The 21,662-nt window shown below is 39.8% G+C and overlaps 1 protein-coding gene across 1 annotated transcript in view; it reads left to right on the top strand.

Moving 5' to 3' along the window:
* Nucleotides 1-9,835: 9,835 nt before the first annotated feature.
* Nucleotides 9,836-21,662, top strand: part of DTWD2 (DTW domain containing 2) — a 158,653-nt gene continuing 146,826 nt past the window's right edge. The window contains exons 1-3 of the mRNA XM_011963675.1: nucleotides 9,836-10,053; nucleotides 11,850-11,858; nucleotides 19,973-19,993. Of these exons, the coding sequence (XP_011819065.1) occupies nucleotides 9,836-10,053; nucleotides 11,850-11,858; nucleotides 19,973-19,993 (248 nt within the window). The remainder of the gene's footprint in view (nucleotides 10,054-11,849; nucleotides 11,859-19,972; nucleotides 19,994-21,662) is intronic.

Here is a 21,662-nt window from a genome sequence, read left to right as displayed (position 1 = left end):
CAAGTAAACCAAATAATGGAATTAATAGAAACTATCTTCTACTTATATAACTTAGTAATAATCAGACCATTGTTAGATTTTGGTGTCTAGTTAATGTTCCATATTCTTCTTCTAAAAATAGTATTTACATGTCATTGTGTAGAATATTTGTAAGATATAAGAAAAACACACTCAGACCTTTAATCTCAGTATCTTGATAGAAATATTGAATTTTCTGGTATATGTATTTCCATTTTTTTCATACGTAGTTTGTATGAATTTGCAAGCAGGAGCTCCAGTGAGCAAATTTATGGTGGGCAGAATTTTGAGCCCTGTGATCTTTGTCCTCTGGTATAAAGCCTTGTGAGTATGCTACTTCACAGCAAAAGGGAATTAGGTTTGCTAACCATTTGATTTTAACATACGGAGACTATCCTGGATTATCTGGCTAGAAACGGAAGTGGAAAAGGAAGGCAGAGAGTTTGTTAGAAAGATGTGATGGAAAAAGGGGCAGGAGAGATTCCGAACATGAGAAGGACTCAACCTGCCCCTGCTGGCTTCACAGATGGAGGATGCGGGCCATGAGCCAGAGAACATGGGTTACCTCTAGAAGCTGAGACTAGCCTTTAGCTGACAATCAGCAAGAAAATAACCACCACAGGGAACTGAATTCTGCCAACACCTAAATAAGCAAGAAAACAGATTATCCCTTAGAGCCTCCAAGGGAATCCAGACTGCCAATATCTAGATTTTAGTCCTGTGGGATGTATGTCAGATTTCTGACATACAGAGTTGTAAGATAAATAATGTATGTTGGTAGGAGGGGGTGGAGGAAAAAAAGTATCTGTTAAAAAGCCACTAAATTGACTACCCTGCCTATGGAGTAGCCATTCTTTATTCCTTTACTTTCCTAGTAAACTTGCTTTCACTTTACTCTATGAATTTGCCTCAAACTCTTCTTTGTGTGAGGTCCAAGAACTCCCTCTTAGGGTCTGGATCAGGACCCCTTTCCGGTAACATCTTCCTGATGAACCCCAAAGAGGAGACCCTGGACTCAAAGGAAACAGACTGCAGCACGGATTGGCTGACTTTGGGTGAGTGGTGGGGTAACTGGGTAAAGGATAGGATTGGGTTAGAGGCCCAACTTAGGGGAGTTAGAGTCTCTCCTAAGACAGAGTGGGTTAAAAGCCCCTCTTAATAAAAGGCAAGGATGCTTGACCAAACTTGGGGTCAAGGCTGCACTTAGGAAGGTTAGACTCCTTCCGAAGATTTAGGGGGTTAGGGGCCACCCTCTCAGTAAAGTCCCTTTTGGTTAAAAATAGATTTGGTATTATGGGAAGTTAACCACTATTCTCTTCGGATTAATCTGCCTTGCATTCTTTGCTGAAGGCTATGGGTGACAGGGTTAGTCATGTACAGGACCGTAGGGCATGGGGAGCTTTTTCCTCCCCAAAGGGAGAAACTTTAGAGCTGATGGGGCTGCTAGAAAAGATCCCTCTTCAACTGAAAAGTGGCTGCCTGAACTTTTGATTCAGTGTCACTGCATTGGGTGGGTCTTTCTCTGGCCTCCCTGAGTGCCTTGCCTTCCCCACCCTGTCTCAGGCAATGCTTTTCTCCCTTTCCTTTCCCTTTCTTTTCTGTTACTCAGGACAAACATCTTGCTCAGAGACCACACATTGACAAATGTCCTTGGGAACCTGACCTTGTAACTATGTGGCAGTACTTTTGCTTGGTCTCCCCCTTCCAGGGAACAGGAATTTTGGGGTTCATGTCATAGTTAGCTCTAAAAATTGTCTTGAGCAGTTAAAACCCATTGCAAGCACAAAATTGGCTGCTTTAGGCTCCTTCTGGGAAAAAGCATCAGAAACTGCCCAGTGCTGTAGTTTAGTGGTTAAGGCTTCATCTTTTCTTAATGGTGGCCGAGGTTCAGGGTTCAATTCCTGGCTTAGGGAATGAGTCCTTTCTGGTTTGTCTGTGTGACCTTCACTATTTGTTGATTCTCTTCCCCTCTACTAACTGTCTTGAATTTTCCTTTCTCTGAGCACAAAAATATTGGCTGTTTGGCCTGGCTAAAGTCATGTAATAAGAGACTTAAAAAGATTTTTTAAAGAGCACTATGGTTAAAAGTCAGCTTATTTAAAAGTGGATATTCAAGCTTTAACAGCCTGGGACTCCTTGGGAAAAACAGAGGAGGCACCACAGACACTGTTTTGGGAAAAACCTCTGTTTTCCTCATGAAACCCCTGGAATTGAAAGCAGATAAATCCTTCTCAAAATCTAAAGCTCTGTTCTGTTTTGCATTGCCTTATCTCATGGTTTTGACTTTAGGGGGAAGCAGAAATTACTTCGCACTATGAGAGAGCTTTGGTGTATAATAACCAGATAGGTAGTTATGGGGAGATAGCTCTTTGCGTGTTTGGATTAGAGAAGCATGCCTTCGGCTACCTAAAAGAAATGAAAATGTCCCTACTCCCTACTGAGAGATAAGACTCTCATGAAAGATGGGCTAATCACAGAATGGGCTGATTGGTTTTGTATTGCTTTGCAATGAAATGCATGGCAAAAATTACTGCACTGTCTTATTCCATAGCATTTCTCTTTCTTTGGGATGCAGGATCTGGTAAAAAAGGAGACCCTTAATTTTGAGGGATGTTTTGCCTTTCAGCTGGGCCTGCTTATTAGGCCATAGAAACTTCATGTTTTCCTGGCCCTGTTCCTCCCAAGGGCTCCACCCTGGAGTCAGCAATTAAAAAACTGGCAAATGAAAGATCTTAAAATTACTGGATCTTCTTCTGTCTATATTTATATGTGATGTGTGTGTGATGTTTATTTATTTATCTTTTTTTACCCCTGAGATGGAGTCTTGCTCTGTCACCCAGGCTGGAGTGCAATGGCATGATCTCGGCTTACTGCAACTTCCACCTCCTGGGTTCAAGCAATTCTCCTGCCTCAGCCTCCTGAGTAGCTAGGATTACAAGCGCCCGCCACCGTGCCTGGCTGTGTATGTGATGTTTACATATGAAAGAGCTTTATTTGTTTTAAAAATAATACATGCTTAACTCATATATTTTGTCAGAAAAGTAAAAACTGTAATGCCTTTTAGTTCACATGACTTTACTAATCTTGAAAATAAAAACAGCTTTACATGCAAGATGTGTAAGGAAAGTGAAATGTGTTTTTTATAAAAGATTATAAGATGTCGGCCGGGTGCAGTGGCTTACACCTGTAATCCCAGCACTTTGGGAGGCCGAGACAGGTGGATCATGAGGTCAGGAGACTGAGACCATCCTGGCTAATACAGTGAAACCCTGTCTCTACTAAAAATACAAAAAAAATTAGCCGGGTGTAGTGGCGGGCGCCTGTAGTCCCAGCTACTTGGGAGGCTGAGGCAGGAGAATGGCGTGAACCTGGGAGGCGGAGCTTACAGTGAGCCAAGATTGTGCCACTGCACTCCAGCCTGGGCGACAGAGCGAGATTCCATCTCAAAAAAAAAAAAAAAAAAAAAAAAAGATTATGTCATGGGAATGTAGTTTTTTTGTGTGTGCCTAAAGGGTTAAAGGATTGTTTTAAGTTAAGTAGAATAAAGCTGAAGGTTTCAGTAAGTTGTGGAAGGTTTGTGAAAGATTAATCTTGTAAAAGAAATTCTATGTGTGAACATATTGGCTAAAGTTAAAAGGGTATTCAGTTTTTTCATAATTTGAACATTGGAATAAAAGCACAACAGGTTTTTCTAATAGCACTAATCTGTTCTTTAACAAAAATTTGTAAAGATTTATAAAAGGTTTATGAGAATCTTACCTTATGGCCAGACATGAAAATTAGATAGATTTGTCTGTACAGTTTTATTAAAGATTGGGGTTGACATTAATAGTACACTAATGCAAAGGGTAAAATTTGGCTTTCTCTCTTGAACAAGATTTTCACATACTATCAAAGAAAAAGGAAAGATTTTTGTTTGCCTTTTAAATAAAATATAGGAAAAAGAAAGGAAAGAAAAAAAAGACTCAGATTGTTTAGAAAGCTAAGTCTTCCCTCTTAATGAATAAAAGTTTTTGCCTTTAAAAATATTTTTAAGTCATCATTTTGCCTGAATGAATAACTTATGGTGGCCTGGGATTCTATTTTGTGATATTGTGTTTTAAACCTTTGATGTCTGACAAACTTTCCAAAATCATACTCTAAATTATGTCTTTTTCTGACCCAATTAATCTTTTAGATATTAGGTCCCCTAAAGTTTTACAGAGACATATTTGGCTTATTTGGTATAAAAATCATGTAGAGCCAGGCATGGTGGCTTACACTGGTAATCCCAGCACTTTGGGAGACTGAGGCAGATGGATCACCTGGGGTCAGCAGTTCGAGACCAGCCTGGCCAACATGGTGAAACCTTGTCTCCACTAAAAACACAAAAATTAGGTGGGTGTGGTGGTGTGTGCCTGTAATACCAGCTACTTGGGAGGCTGAGGCAGGAGAATCACTTGAACCCAGGAGGCAGAGGTTGCAGTGAGCTGAGATTGCACCACTGTACTCCAGCCTGGGTGACAGAGTGAGACTCTGTCTCAAAAATATAAATAAAAATAAAAATCATACAGGAAGTGTTGTCAAATAGAAAATGATGTTTGGCTTTCTTCAGGCTGTACTTGTATAAATGTAATTGGTATGTATTCCAAAATCATGTAAACTCTTATAATTCTAATATGACTTAGTGTATGTTATTAATAGTTATAATTGTTATGTAAAATTGTTGTATGCCGCAGAAGTAACCAAATTTTCTTTTCAATTGTGGTTTTTAATAGTGGCTGTCCTAAGACTTTGTCATCCACAGACAATTGTCTTATTTTGATCCTCTTCAAAAGATGGTTTATAAATCAGCTATAGGACTTTGATAGGTGCTCTTAAGTGCACATTTCTAATAACTTTGGATATTGTAACATTAGAGTAGAAGAAAAAACTTTCAGGACTCTCATGGAGAGCTGAAATGTTCATGAATATCATGCAGAACAGGAGTTAATTGCATAGACTGAACTAATAGAAGACTGAGTAATCTTTTTGACTTTTTTGCTTAAAACGTTGCTGATCTTTTGTTTTGTTTTTCAGAGCCAAGAAAACTTTCAAGCTACTTACAGCTTTTAACAATTGAGTAAAGTTTATACCTGCAAACAAAATTTGGAGTATATTTATTTATCTCTACCTGATTTGTCCAGAATTGGAAATTATTTGAGAGCATTCTTAACTTATGGCAATATAGTTATTTGCATAAGTGCAATAAGTTCTGTTTTCTTTTGTAATAGGACACAATTGGAGACACTGGTTACCTTACCAAGGTTTTGACTGGAATGGTATGCTTTCTTTTAAGGAATCAAATTTGACTTACAAAGCCAATAAAAGCCTCTTGGGAAACTGGCCTCACCTCATACCTTGTCTATATAGTACCTGTATAGAGTTTTGGACTGGTGATAAGTAAAGAATGTCAGTTTTTGACAGGCCCAGGAGCCCCAGATTATCTTGGGACTTCAAGAGAAAAGGAACTTACCCAACTTATAGGTATTTGACAGCACAATCCCATAGCTGGGTTGGGCTTTTAAAAAAAGTCTTATCTAAGATTTCTTTGATGGAATAAAAGTCCCATCAAAGCCAATTAAAATAAACCTATGTGGCAAATAATTCTTCTTGCTGCACTTTATACAAATAATCAGGCCAAGTATAATAAGGCAAATCAGTTTACCATAATTTGTATTTAGTAAAAATGGGAGACTGAAGAGAGAAAAACTATGTTTCAAGAACTATGGTACAATTGTTATTAGATTCTAACCTCATCAGTTGTTTTTGAGAATTTTTTTTTCCCTGAAATTTAGACTGACTGCTTATCCCTGTGAACCAATCAGTGATCTCTGGCTGCTTCTCAAACGAAACAAGGGGGATGGATAATGTAAAAATCTAGATCAATATTTTAATTCTGGGCATATACTGGAATCAGGTAGTGACACTATATCAGCTTGGTTTCAAATTGCCCAGTTCATGGAAAGCTTTTTTATCTAGTTTACTTGGGATAATTTTGCTTATTTTGCTTTACTATTGTGGAATATATTGCTGCTGTACTCTCCATGTGAGAATTCAGGATAAGTTTACTCAATGTTATCTTAAAGCAAACACTTATTAATCTTCCAGATATCGCCTTTTGTCAGAGTTATGGATGGCCCTCACCATACCGATGCTTTCTGATTGAGCTCCTCTCTACCCCAAATACAAGAGATCCTAGTAGTCAGGCAAGAATATCATCACCCCTATTCAGCCTGAAGAAGCTACAGAAGATGGATCTTTGTCCCTCTACAACGCTTAGCATTAAGGGTTCTCCTATAAAAGGGAGGTGGAAAATATATCAGAGGCGTTTGAACCAGAGCAATTCCATCTTGAATGGGGCTGGGTAAAATAAGGCTGAGACTTACTGAGCTGCATTCCTAGGAGGTTAGGCATTCTAATCCACAGGATGAGACAGGAGGAAAGCACAAGGTACAGGTCATAAACGTGATAAAGAAGCTGGTCAAATCGCATCAAAACCAATGTGGCCAAGAAAGTGACCACTGGTCGTCCTCAGCAGTCATTATATGCTAATTATAATGCATTAGCATGCTAAAAGACACTCCCATCAGCACCATGACAGTTTGCAAATGCCAAGGCGACGTCAGGAAGTAATCCTATATGGTCTGGAAAGGGGAGGAGCCCTCAGTCCTGGAAATTGCCCACCCCTTTCCCAGAAAACTCATAAATAATCTACCCCTTGTTTAATATATAATCAAAAAATAACTATTCTTGGTGGAGCAGCCTAAGCTGCTGCTCTGCCTAAGGAGTAGCCATTCTTTATTCCTTTACTTTCCTAATAAACTTGGTTTTCACTTAAAAGAAAAATAAGTGGCTGGGCGCAGTGGCTCACTCCTGTAATCCCAGCACTTTGGGAGGCCGAGGCGGGTGGATCACCTGAGGTCGGGGGTTCAAGACCAGCCTGATCAACACAGTAAAATCCCGTCTCTACTAAAAATACAAATTTATCTGGGTGTGGTAGTGCGCAGCCTGTAGTCCCAGCTACTTGGGAGGCTGAGGCAGGAGAATCGCTTGAACCCAGGAGGCAGAGGTTGCAGTGAGCCCAGATCGCGCCACTGCACTCCAGCCTGGGCAGCAGAGCGAGACTCCATCTCAAAAAAAAAAAAGGAGAAAACCACTAAATTTGTGGTTAGTAGTTTCACAGTGATAGAAAATGAATACAGCAGGAAATATCACGTTTTTATCTCATATAAATCAAATCTTATACAATGCTGAATCCTCATACTGCAGGCCTGGCAGGATATTCAATCCCTTACACTACCGAGGCCCTTTCCTCTACCAGTAACAGGATCTCCTTTTCCCAGGATGGTCCTTTTCCCAGGCATGGTCCTAAGATTGTCCTCAGTCTTTACTACCCAAAGTCCCCTGAGGCAAAGGAGCATATAAGTCTGGTTTTCTACCTGAAGTTGGGAGACAAACAAAACATACATTAACACCTCAATACATCTTGACACTAGTAAGTTGGCTGTATTCTATAAAGGGTATCTTACTCCCCTTTCTGGTGCCTTGGCACTTCCCAGAAGCTGAGTCACTGATGGTCTGATACCTGGGTCTGCCCCAAGGTAGTAACCTCACCTGAAAGTTTCCTCAGGCTTCTGAAGGTCATTGTTCACAAACCTGGATATTGGCTGAATTTCTTGCTTCCCATAGAGAAAAATGGCTCTCCTTTCTCAACTCTGTGTCCTGCCTGGATGGAAGCTTTCTTTGATTCTACCATGGACTTGTAGGGAATTTTCTTAATAAGGAGAAGAGATGGAGCAGGAGACCATTTAGGTCTTTGGCAATATTCTATGTAAGAGATGATGGGGGCTTGAACCAGGGCAGAAGTAGTAGGCAAGATAAATGTTTGGATTTTGAATACTTTGAAGGGTAAAGCCAATAATCTGATATGGGGTGTTAAAAAGGAAGCCCAAAATAAGTAGGCTCACATCAACCTAAAAGGAAGGAGGAGAGGCAAAATTAATATAGAGAGTTTATTTGGGCCAAGGTTGAGGACTGCAGCCTAAGACATATTTCCAGGTTGCCGTGGAGAGTGCTATGGAGAAACAAATGGGCTGGAGTTTTTAAAGAAAAGAGAATGAATCAGCAGAGGGGGGCATTACAAAAGTTATTTTTCAGGAAATGTCATTTATTTGCAGAAATAACATTGGTTAGTGATTGGCTATACATGTGGTTGAACTATAGGGTATATGGCATTTTATGGCTACTTGGTGTCAGTCTAGGGCTTGCATAGCAAGTGGCTTCAAGAGGTAATTATTTAGCTCAAGAGAGAGTGAGACATGACTGCTTGCATTCCTTAGATAAAAAGTTTTTTTTCCTTATCATCTGTCTTCTCACACCACACAACTGGGAGTCGAGGGATCTTACATGACTTGAGCACATTTCACCTCTTGAAATTAAAGATGAGCAGCTTCCTTTCGTTTAAAGATAAGTCACATGAGAATTTAATTTTGGAAGTTAAAGAACTGGTTCCCCAACCTAAATCTGCAGCCAAGATGAATTTTCTGATTCACCTCCTTCCCTACAGTTTCTGGGTTTTGTTTATCCTCCAATTCCAAACAGCATAATTGCTTTCTTTCTCCCACTCTACACCCATCACCAGCTGGGTGTTTCAGCCTTTTCTGTCTCTCAAATAGGATGCTCCAAAGGAAAAGAGAGGTGCTATTTCCGAGGGAAAAGAATGTACGATAGTTGAAAACAACAGCATGGTATTTTCTTCACAAACTTGATTTTAAGATGACTGAAAAATCTAAAAGTGAAATAAACATTTAAGAAATACAGTATTTGCTTTATTACTGTGTTGTCTACTTTGCTTCACATTTAACCTATTACAACTATAGAGTTAAGACAATTGTGATTCCTAAACTTAATTCACATGATTGATGAAAACTAAGCTTAATTCTCTGTTTAAATGTTGTGTACTGCTGGAAGTAACACAAAGCATTAATAAATAAAAGGAATTCGACACTCATCTTGGGTAAAAAGCATTTCTGCCTTCCTTCTAACATAGATTTCATTTTGGCTTTTAAAAAACAGCTACTGTGCTATACTGCCGTATCCGGTAGTTGTGAATACTGGGCAAGGTTACCTTTCAAGGGCTTGTTTCCTCATACATAAAACCTATTGGTACCCCAGGCCAGCTCTCCTATTGCTTCCTGATCCGGGACAATCTAAAAAGCTAATTTAAGAAATATTTGGTGTCCAGTGTAAAATAGTGTGCTTGATTATCTTATTAGTACAAGACATAGAAGAGCAGGAAATTCACATAATGAAACGGACCAGCTGTGAGTAGTTTCCAGTGGATATAACCTCTCCTTTTGTTGGCCTTTAAATACTAAGTACATCAGCTGCTGCAACTGCGATGCATGCACTGTGGAAATCCTGCATATTCTTAAACTGCCATTCCAGGGCAGAAAATGCAGAATTCCATTTTATTTTAACTTTTAAGCGGGTTAAATTCGGGCTTCGTACTGGGGTGCTCTCGGGGAGGTTTCCCTTATCTCTCCCAGTGAGGATACTTAACCTCACCAGCACTCCAACACTGCCCACACTTTCTACCCGGTCCCACTGGGCACGGGCCAATCGGCTCGTTCCTTCCCAGCGGCAGGGTGGAACCTCGAGACTGGACTTCGGAGACCCGCCCCCTGTACGTGGCGTGCGTGCATGGCGCTACGCGACGCGGGCCGGTTTCTCCAGCGTGTGGCGCCCCCTGGCGGTAGCCGGGCTTCGATGCCACGGCCTGACCGGAGTGTCCGCCATGGAATCGCAGAAAGAGGCGCGAATACTCCAGGAGCCCGTCGCGCGGCCTCCTGGGGCCTCAAGGTCTCAGACGCCGAACGCCAAGGAGCGGCAGGAGGGCGGCCCAGTGCCGGCGACGGCTGCCCTGGGCGCAGAGGCGGACGACGACAGTGCGGACGGGCTGTGGGAGCTGCCGGTGGAGCCGGCCAAACGGAGGCCCGAGTGCAGCCGCTGCAGGTGACCGCGGGGCCGGGGGCGGGGACTGCAGCCGGCAGCGGCTTTTGGAGGAGGCTGCGGCGCCCCCTGTCGGGGTGTCGGCGGCTCGGGCAGCTCTGCGCTTAGGGCGGCGGAGTTGGCGGGTGCACGTTGGAAATCTCGGAAATGCAGGGCACAGCTACCTAGGAAGAAGCCCTTTCTCCAGGTTCATGATTATTTAACCTTACTTCCTGCAATATATTGCGCGTGTCATGGGATGAGCAGACATCATTTCTGTTTCCAAGAAACTTAAGCGTCAGGTAGGGAAATAAGGGGTGATGACAATGATACTTGTAGTATAGTTACACAGTCATACTTAAGTGGCATAGTCGTATCACAGTTAAAACACATAAAGTGGATTGACAGCAGAATCTTGCTCGTTAGAAATATAACATATCTTCAATATGAGTGGAATATTCTTTAAAAGATCCCAAACTTGTAGTTTATTATTGCAGGATATAGGTTCTCTAAATGTATTCTGTCCTCTATGTACAAAACCTGCCTGTATTCCATTTACCTCTTAGAATACCTTTCCTATCCCCCATTCCCGAACATGTAACATTATTTTTTTTCAGATAAAGACAAAGTCTTGGTTGATCTCCCCAGAGTATGTATCTTTAGCGTTATTTGAGATAAAATAAGAAGGATGAGGGTCATGGGACATGGTAGGTGCACAAAAGATTTGTTGAACTACTTGGTAAAATTCAGTTCAACAAATATTTTTGGAGACCCTACTTCCAGACAGTGTGACAGACTATGAAATACAAAGAAGAAAAAGAGATGACTTCAGTTCTCCTGTAGATCAGGATCTAGTGGAAAGTGGCATATCTATTTAAATGGGAAGCCCTCAGATTAAATAGCCGATGATGTAGGGCAGCTTTTTCAAATTATAGGTAATGAAGCACAGTGAAACTTTTGTTATATGCATACTTATACGTAGTAGAGAATGTATTCAAAAAGAGTTTGACAAACATCAAATTTTTGAGGCTCTGAAGAAAACAGCAAAAAGTGTTTTCTGAATTTTTCAAAGTAAAAGCATTTGTAAAATAACTTTGTTCAGGTTAAAATCAGTTTGCTAATTTAAACATCTTATTTAAATTATATGACATCAGATTGGAAAGATTGAAACACTTTTTATATGTGTTTGATATCCTTCGGCAGTCTTCGAAATTAGGCCGTCATGGAGTAAGAGTCAGAAGGCGAAAGGGTGCGTGTTCACCAAGTAGTGCTTCTGAGATTTTACTAGAGTCTTTAATTTTGTTAAGAAATAAAATGTAATGTTCGTGTGTATATGTATGTATATATGTGTATATATGTAAAATGCACGTAAGCATGTGGTCTTTTTCTTGTTGAATTCTACACTGTCAGCTTCTTTCTTAGGTGTGTATACGTGAGGTGTTATCGGAACATATAGAAAGGTGCTTGTAACCTTAAGTTTGTGTGGTGGAGATGAGGAAAAGATCTGGGAAATCTTGGAAGTGACATGTAAGCTGAGACTGAAGGACATAACAAAATATTTAACCTGGATTCTAATATTTAGGATTAATTAGGGAAGAGACTGGCTGGGGGAGGGCTTGAGGGAGGAAAAAGTGAGCTCTGGTTGAGGGAACAGTATGTATGAGAGTTTAGTGTATAGAATGTATAGTGTATTTGGAGAGTTTGGGAGAAGGGATGGAGTGGTGAAAGACAAGGCTGCAGAGATTAGTGGTGGTTGCCTCAGAAAGGGCAAAATAAACTATGTCAGGGAGTTTGGGCCTAATGCTCTATAACCCAACAAGCCAGCCACAGTAATATTTTTATATTTGAAAGGTGGTGACAAGTTTGACTTTTGTAGGTGACTTTTGCTGTATAATTTATACTTTTTCATTTTATAAAAAAAAGCAACTGGATGGTGATAAAAGGATACAAGCTTGACTGGGTAGAATTAGGGCCTCATTCCAGAAATATTTTAGTCATCTTAATTGTACTTTTGTATCTTCTGCAGATACCACTGTGCATTTGAGGATGAGTCATAAACCACTTGCAAATCATTGGTCATAGGAATAATGGAATAATGTCTAAAAACAGTGTGTTTAAAAGCCTGTTTTAGGGAAGAAACAGCAGGGAGAGCAGGCACACAAACTGAATCAGACCCTGAGATGGAAGTTTTTATGTCTTCAGTGGTTTCTTTTCAAAAGTAACAAGCTGTAAGAATTGTAATAAACCATTTCTACATATTTAACACCCTTTTACTAAACACCAGGCACATACCAGGCCTAGGTATTTTATATATGATAATATTTTATTTAGTTCTTGTTTAGATTGCTGCTTTTTTTTTTTTTTGAAATGGAGTCTTGCTCTGTCACCCCGGCTGGATTGCAGTAGTGCAATCTCGGCTCACTGCAACCTCCGCCTCCCAGGTTCAAGCCATTCTCCTGCCTCAGCCTCCCGAGTAGCTGGGACTACAGGTGCCCGCCACCATGCCTGGCTAAGTTTTTTTTTTTTTTTTAAGACAGAATTTTGCTCTTGTTGCCCAGACTGCAGTGCAATGGCCTGATCTCAGCTCACTGTAACCCCTGCCTCCCAGGTTCAAATGATTCTCCTGCCTCAGCCTCTTGAGTAGCTGGGATTGCAGGCATGCACCACCATGCCCAACTACTTTTGTATTTTTAGTAGAGACGGGGTTTCTCCATGTTGGTCAGGCTGATCTCGAACTTCTGACCTCAGGTGATCTGCCTGCCTTGGCCTCTCAAAGTGCTGGTATTACAGGCATAAGCCACTGCGCCCAGCCTAGGTTTTGTATTTTTAGTAGAAGCAGGGTTTCCTCCCTGTTGGTCAGGCTGGTCTCGAACTCCTGACCTCAGGTCATCAGCCTGCCTTAGCCTCCCAAAGTACTGGGATTACAGGTGAGAGCCACTGTGCCCGGCTACTGTTTGCTTTTAAATGATGAGGAAATAGAGGTAACAGGCAAGTAGCAGAACTGGGTCTCTAGCTCCAGTCCACTTGGCTCCCTAGCTCATGCAAGTACTTGATCTCACTCCAGGCTCCTTGCTGAAGAAGCATTAAGATTTTGTTTGTACAGTAGGTATTGTCACCAGTTGAAATGGCATCACTAACACTGCAAGATTTTCAGGCTTTTTAAGTTAGTAAAAGGATGCTGAGTTTTAGTATTTTCTCTGGCTTTTTAATTCCACATATCATAACCTTTTCCTTATTCTTTAGGCTTGGATATTCTGGAGGAAAAAGTGATGGGGGGAACATCATAAGAGAGAAACAGAGAGATAAAGTCAGGGAAGGAGAGAGAGAAGGGAAGACTGCAGGTGTTTAAGAAGAATGCATGAGTCACAAACTGGCAGTCTACAGATGTTTTGCTTTGAACTGTGTTTTGTCAGCTTTTAAATTAGTAGCTAATAGTTCAAAATCAAGATGTTTTGTATAAAAATTCAGATTTCTGGCTTTTGTTGACAGTGGGAAGATCTGACAGCTTCAGAGACCACCTTCCTGAGCAGCACTTGGTTAAGCTCAGTATTATTAGCTGTGCCCTTATATTGGGCATGATCTCTCCAGGTCACCGTAGCTCCTAGTCATTCCTGTTTAACTCATTAGTGGTTAACTGCTGGCCCCTCATAGGCATTTATGTTTTGATTCTGTGTCTCCTGTACATCATTGTGGTTGTCTGACTGAGCAACTGGTAAATCAGTCTTTAAATTTGGTGGGAAAAGTGAAAAGTGGTAATTCCCAGGGTAGTTAATGTAGAATAACTGAAACTGTTGAATCAGTATCATCACTTAGAAAACAAACTATTTTGGGCTGGGCGCGGTGGCTCACGCTTGTAATCCCAGCACTTTGAGTGGCCGAGGTGGGTGGATCACGAGGTCAGGAGATCGAGACCAGCCTGACCAACATGGTGAAACCCCATCTCTACTTAAAATACAAACAAATTAGCCGGGTGTGGTGGTGAGCGCCTATAATCTCAGCTACTTGGGAGGCTGAGGCAGGAGAATCTCTTGAACCCGGGAGGCGGAGGTTGCAGTGAGCTGAGATTGCACCACTGCACTCCACCCTGGGCGACAGAGTGAGACTGTGTCTCAAGAAAAAAAAAAAAAGAAACAGAAAAGAAAACTATTTTGGTAAATTTAAAATAGGCTAGATTATTGATAATTTTTAGGGTAAAAATTTGGGTATTCTGAAGCTTAATTTTTGTACATATTAAAGATGTATTCTCAAGAGAAAATTATTACATTAATTTGTTCTTTCCTGTTAGTATAGAAAATATGTTTTTTCTTTGAAATAGTTCATTCATAATATATGTGGAAAGCTGACTGATTTACAAATCACTGTGCAGGCTAATTGTGTGTCCAAAGTTGAGCAAAGGTGATATATGTCAAGAGGGAATTTTTTCATAACCTTAATTAAGTCTTCAAAGAGGAATGGCCAGTTTTAAAAACCACATTAGAGCTTTCTAAGTGTTTGATTTATTTTCCCTAGGAAAAATAGGAATTATACTTTTACCCTCTGCTAGGTAGAAGTTTTCTTCAAAGACTGTAAAAGCACATTAATTCCTTGAGTTCATTTGCCCAAAATTAATAATTCATAGTTTCTATTAGTGCTTATGTAGTTAGAGAATATATTCAGAAATAGTCTTGCCTAAAATTTGATATCACTTGAAAAGAGTTCACAGGCTACAAAGTACTTTTACATTTTTGTGTAATACAGGAGACAACCTTATGATTTAAATAGTGTTATTCCGTTTTATAGACTCTTACAGTCAGATGGCTAACAAGAGGCAGAGCTGCTTTAACGTTCATCTTTTTATTGCTATACCACATAATGATGAATTATACTTAAATGAACAGTGTGACTGCATTTGTTTTCTTGCATATAATAAGTATTTACATGAGGTGTTTCTTTGCCTTTTTCTAATCTAAAGATTCTTTTCCTTTACCTTTGGTCATAGGTATTTTTAATTATTTTGAGATGAGCAATTTTTAAATTATCGTATTTTTTAAAGTCAAGCCTGTATCTCCTGAATTCTTTATCTGTCTGTGATGAGATTCTCATTCCTGTTGCTGGCTTTTCACTTTTATGTTAGAAAGGCAGATTTTGGGAGGCTGAGGTGGGAGGATCATTTGAGCCCAGGAGTTCAAGGCTGCAGTAAGGTAAGAAGGTGCCACTGCACTCTTGCCTGGGTGACAGAGTAAGACCCCATCTCTTAAAGAGAGAGAGAGAGGGGTTGGTTTTTTTTTTTTTTCTGCTGAATTTATTGTTTGCTTTTCTTCATTTTTCACTATTGGAAACCTAGTTGAAAAGTTACGTATTGAGCCTGTTGACCTTGCAAAGAGTAGAGAAATTGACCTGATACAAATGTCTCTGATTTGTTTGTTTATGTAGACAAGTTATTTGACAGTCTAATTCTTTTTTTAAAAATTGTGGTAACATTTACATGACATAATATTTATCATTGTAACCATTTAAGTGTACAGTTTAGTGACATTAAATATATAATGTTGTGTAGCCATCACCACAATTTATACTCCAAACTTTTTCATCATCCCAACATAAACTCTGTCCGTTAAACTATAATATCCTATTTTTCCCTCCCCTCAGTCCCTGGTAACCTCTATTCTACTTTTTGTTTCTGTGGATTTACCTGTTCTAGATTTAAGTGGAATCGTATATTTGTCTATCTGTGTCTGACTAATTTCACCTAGCGTAATGTTTTCAAGATCCATCCATGTTGTAGCAATGAATGAAAATTTCACTTAATTCTGTGGCTGAATTGTATGTATTAAACCACATTTTGTTGATCTATTATCCATTCATCTGTTGATGAATACTTGGGTTGCTTTTATCTTTTGGCTATTGTCAATAATGATGCAATGAACGTTGGTATACAAGTAATCTGTTCTAGTTCCTGCTCTCAGGTTTTTAAAAATATATATTTTAGGTTGCTGCAAAAGCAATTGTGGTTTTTGCCGTTACTATCTAGGAGTGGAATTGTTGGGTCATATGGTTTTATGTTTAACTTTCTGAGGAATTGTCAAGCTACTTTCCACAGTAGCTGCACCATCTACATTTCCACCAGCAATGTATGCACCTTCTGTTTTTTCCACATCCCTGCCAACACTTACTGTTATCCGTTTTATTATGCCCATCTTAGGAAGCATGAAGTGATATTTCGTTGTGGTTTTGATTTATATTTTGCTGACTAATAATGTTGAACATCTCATGCTTTTGGCCATTTGCATATCTTCTTTGGAAAAATGTCTATTAAGTCCTTTTTGGCAGGCGAATTGTAATGAGTGGACACTAAAGTTAGGCTGCCTGGGTTTAAATCCTGGCTCTGATATTGAACAACAAGTTACTGAACATCTTTGTATTTCACCTTTGCCAAATGTAAAAGTGAGACAATGATATTTATCTACCTCACAGTGTTCTTAAGAGGATCAAATGATTTAATACAATAGAATGCTTAGAACAGTGCCTTTTGTATGGTAAATGCTCGATAAATGTTAGTTATATTTAATTTTAGGAGCCTGAGAATGCTTTGCCTTGACTTATGAAAGAAAAGTGAATTCTAGTTAACATGTAAAATATGTTTTTTAAAGCTTCAGAACTTTTTTGTGGTAAAATACATAAAACATACAATTTACCATTTTAACCATTAGAAAATATATTAATTTTGAAATGAATTATGGGATGATTAAAGTAGAAAGAAAATATAAGATATTGTTCAGTAGTGATAAGAACACAACTGAATTGGTTTTGTTTTACCAACTCTGCACTAATCAACTGTGCAACTTTGGGTGAAGTACTTGAATTCTTGGTGCTTTTGTTTATCTGTAACAAATAGCCTACTTTATAGGATCAGATTAATGTACATGAAAGCAATTAATACAGGAAGTATACATAACTTTTGCGAGGTAATGTAACTATTAATACTTATCTTGGAAGATGATTTTTTTTTAAGTTTTTTTATTTTTATTTTATTTTTTGCTTGGTTTTATGAATAAGCTTATCTCATTATAATTACTCTTGTGGCAAAAGTCATGACACTGTCCTGAAAGCAAGTTGCCTTGTAATGAGATCTTTGTGGTATTTAAGTACAGTCTTCCCTTGCCATAGGAGAGTAATTTGTTCCTGAGTCACTCCACTCTCACCCCAGTAGAGTGAATTCTGGAAAGCACAATTGTCATTGAAATTGATGATACACAGTTACCTAAGTAGTTAGCAAAGCATATATATGATACTTAATGTGCTTGAAATTGAATCTTTTAATGCAAGCCCCCAGAATAACTCACTGAAAAAAATGCAATAATTACCGTTGCTATAGCAAACCATGAATTCTTTGAGAGAACCTGATGTAATATATATCAATTATATAGTGGCAGTGATGACACCATTACTATTGTATTAGTCTGTTTTCATGCTGCTGATAAAGACATCCTGGAGACTGGGCAATTTACAAAGAAAGAGGTTTAATGGACTTACAGTTCCACATGGCTAGGGAAGCCTCACAATCATGACAGAAGGCAAGGGGGAGCAAGTCCCGTCTTACATGGATGGCAACATGCAAAGACAGAATAAGGAAGAAGCAAAAGCGGAAACCCCTGATAAAACCATCAGATCTCGTGAGACTTAGTTCACTACCATGAGAACAATATGAGGGAAACTGCCCCGATGATTCAGTATCTCCCACGGGCACTCCCACAATTTGTGGGAATTATGGGAGTACAATTGAAGATGAGATTTGGGTGGGACACAGCCAAACCATATCAACTATTATATTCTTATTATTTTCTTTTGACATGGAGAGTTAGTATTTAGCTACTGATTGATTTTATTCTTAACTTTTAGTTTTGAAGTAATTTTAGTCTCACTGAAAGTTGTAAAAATTGTACTGAGAGTTCCTGTATATCTTTTACCCAATAACTCAATACGGTTATTATGCATAACCATAGTACTGTATAGAACTGTAGGGGCCTGAGAATTTATCTTACTTGCAGGTGGACAAGTTAGCCTGTCACAGTTTCATGGATGCTGGCAAAAGACACGAAATTCCTGGGCCAAAGACAGAGGACTTTATTACTCAAGACACAATAGGGAATATGAGCTTCATGTTTGTGTTGTTTCCCTTGCTCTCCCCTCCCACTCCAACCCCTACAGGGATTTCAGAGATAATTAGGTAGATGCTGTGCACATAGTGGGTTTGCGTCCTGGCTGAAGGACCTTGAACTTAGTGTGTTCCTGAGTTTTTTTTATAATGGGTTGCAAGTAAACCTGCTCTTTTTCCAGAGGGAGAACTTACCTGTCTTCCAAGGCTATTCACCATGTAGATACCTTTGAAAAGATAGTCCAGAACAAAGGGTTTTTGTCTCACTCACAAAACATACAGAAATGTAAGAGACCCATGGAGAATTACCTCCAAAGCTCAGTTACCAAAATGAAGAAATGAACATTGGTACAGTACTATTTTTCTTTTCAACTTTTAAGTTCCGGAGTACATGTGCAGGCTGTGCAGGTTTGTTACATAGGTAACATGTGCCATGGTGCTGCACACATCAACCCATCCCCTAGGTATTAGGCCCAGCATTCATTAGCTATTCTTCCTGATGCTCTCCCACCCCCTGCCCTTCTGACAGGTCCCAGTGTGTGTTATTCCCCATGATGTGTCTGTGTGTTTTCGTTATTCAGCTCCTACTTATAAGTGAGAACATGCAGTGTTTGGTTTTGTGTTCCTGCATTAGTTTGCTGAGGATAAAGCATCTAGCTTCATCCATGTCCCAGCAAAGGACATGATCTCATTCCCTTTTATGGCTGCATAGTATTCCATGGTATATATGTGCCACATTTTCTTTATCTGGTCTATTATTGATGGGCATGCGAGTTGATTCCATGTCTTTGCTATTGTGAATTGTGCTGCAGTGAACATACACGTGCATATATCTTTATAATGGAATGATTTATATTCCTTTGGTAATATACCCAGTAATGGGACTGTTAGGTCACGTGGTATTTCTGCTTCTGGATCTTTGAGGAATTGCCCTATTGCTTTCCACAATGGTTGAACTAATTTATACTCCCACCAACAGTATAAAAGTGTTCTTTTCTCTCCACAACCTCACCAGCATCTGTTGTTTCTTGACCTTTTATTTATTGTTATTTATTTGTTTATTTATTTATTTTTTATATTTTTTGGGGGTGATGGAGTCTTGCTCTGTTGCCCAGGCTGGAGTGCAGTGGCACAATCTTGGCTCACTGCAAGCTCTGCCTCCCAGGTTCACACGATTCTCCTGCCTCAGCCTCCTGAGTAGCTGAGACTACAGGTGCCCACCACCATGGCCGGCTAATTTTTTGTATTTTTAGTGGAGATGGGTTTTCACCGTGTTAGCTAGGATGGTCTCGACCGCCTGACCTTGTGATCTGCCCGCCTCGGCCTCTGAAAGTGCTGGGATTACAAGCATGAGCCACCGTTTCCAGCCTCTATTTTTTTATTTTTTGAGATGGAGTCTCACTCTGTCACCCAGGCTGGAGTGCAGTGATGTGATCTTGGCTCACTGCAACCTCCATCTTCCCAGCCCAAGCTATTCTCCTGCTTCAGCCTCCCAAGTAGCTGGGACTACAGGTGTGCACCACCACACCTGGCTAATTTTTTGTATTTTTGTTGGAGATGGGGTTTCACCGTATTGCCCAGGCTGATCCCTAATTCCTGACCTCAAGTAATCCACCCTCCTTGGCCTCCCAAAGTGCTGGGATTACAGGCGTGAGCCACTGTGCCTGGCCATTTCTTGACATTTTAATAGTCACCATTCTTACTGGTATGAGATGGTATCTCACTGTGGTTTTGATTTGAATTTCCATAATCAGTGATGTTGAGCTTTGTTTTGTATGTGTGTTGGCCACATGAATGTCTTCTTTTGAGAAGAGTCTATTCATGTCCTTTGCCCACTTCTTAATGGGGTTGTCAGTTTTTTTTCTTATATATTCATTTGAAATTCCTTGTGGACTATGTATATTAAACCTTTGTCAGATGGATAGATTGCCAAGCTTTTCTCCCATTCTGTAGGTTGTCTGTTCACTCTGATGATAGTTTCTTTTGCTGTGCAGAGGTCTTTAGTTTAATTAGATCCCATTTATCAATTTTTGCTTTTGTTGCAAAATTGCTTTTGATGTTTTTGTCATGAAATCTTTGCCCATGCCAACGTCCTGAATGGTATTGCCTAGATTTTCTTCTAGGGTTTTTCTAGTTTTGGGTTTTACATTTATGTCTTTAATCCATCTTGAGTTAGTTTTTGTATAAGGTGTAAGGAAGAGGTCCAGTTTCAACTTTCTGCTGCATATGGCTAGCCAGTTCTCCCAGCACCACTTAAAAAAAGTTTAAAAAAAAAAAAAAGAGAAGGAATCTTTCCCCATTGCTTGTTTTTGTTAGGCATGTAGAAGATCAGATGGTTGTAGTTGTGTAGTCTTATTTCTGAGTTCTTTATTCTGTTCCATTGGTCTATGTGTCTGGTTTTGTACCAGTACTGTGCTGTTTTAATCACTGTAGTCTTGTAGTATAGTTTAAAGTCAGGTAGTGTAATGCCTCTCCAGTTTTGTTCTTTTCCTTAGGATTGTCTTGGCTATTCGGGTTCTTTGTTGGTTCCGTATGAATTTAAAATAGTTTTTCCTAATTTTATGAAGAATGTCAATGGTAGTTTAATTGGAATAGCATTGAATCTATAAATTGGGCAGTATGGCCTTTTTCACAGTATTGATTCTTCCTATCCATGAGCATGGAATGTTTTCCCATTTGTTTGTGTCCTCTCTGATTTCTTTGATTTGTAGTTCTCCTTAAAGAGGTCCTTCACTTTTTTGTTAGCTGTATTTCTAGGCATTTTATTCTCTTTGTAGCAATTGTGAATGGGAGTTCATTCATGATTTGGCTTTCTGCTTGCCTGTTGTTGGTACATAGGAATGCTTGTGATTTTTGCACATTGATTTTGTATCCTGAGACTTTGCTGAAGTTGCTGATCAGCTTAAGAAGCTTTTGGGTTGAGAGGATGGTGTTTTCTAAATACGGGTTTATGTATTCTGCAAACAAAGATAATTTGATTTCCTTTCTTCCTATGTGAATAGACTTTATTTGTTTCTCCTGCCTGATTGCCCTTGCCAGAACTTCCAATACTGTGTTGAATAGAGTGGTGAGAGAGGGCATCCTTGCCTTGTGCCAGTTTTCAAAGAGAATGCTTCCAGCTTTTATGGAGTCTCTCTGTCGCCCAGGCTGGAGTGCAGTGGCACAGTCTCGGCTCACTGCAAGCTCTGCCTCCCAGGTTGACGCCATCCTCCTCCCTCAGCCTTCCAAGTAGCTGGTACTACAGTGCCCGCCACCAGGCCTATTCAGTATGGTATTGGCTGTGGGTTTGTCATATGTGACTGTTATTATTCAGAGGTATGTTCCTTCAGTATCTAGTTTATTGAGAGTTTTTAACGTAAAGGGATGTTGCCTGTGATTCCAACACTTTGTGAGGCTGAGGTGGGCAACTCGCCTGAGGTCAGGAGTTCGAGACCAGCCTAGACCACATGATGAAACCCTGTCTCTACTAAAAATACAAAAATTAGCTGGGTGTGATGGT

Source organism: Colobus angolensis, unplaced genomic scaffold, assembly GCF_000951035.1.
Source record: "Colobus angolensis palliatus isolate OR3802 unplaced genomic scaffold, Cang.pa_1.0 Scaffold62, whole genome shotgun sequence".
NCBI classification, from domain to species: Eukaryota; Metazoa; Chordata; class Mammalia; order Primates; family Cercopithecidae; genus Colobus; species Colobus angolensis.
The sequence above is the reverse complement of the archived record's forward strand: the minus strand, read 5'-3'. Positions and strand labels throughout refer to the sequence as shown.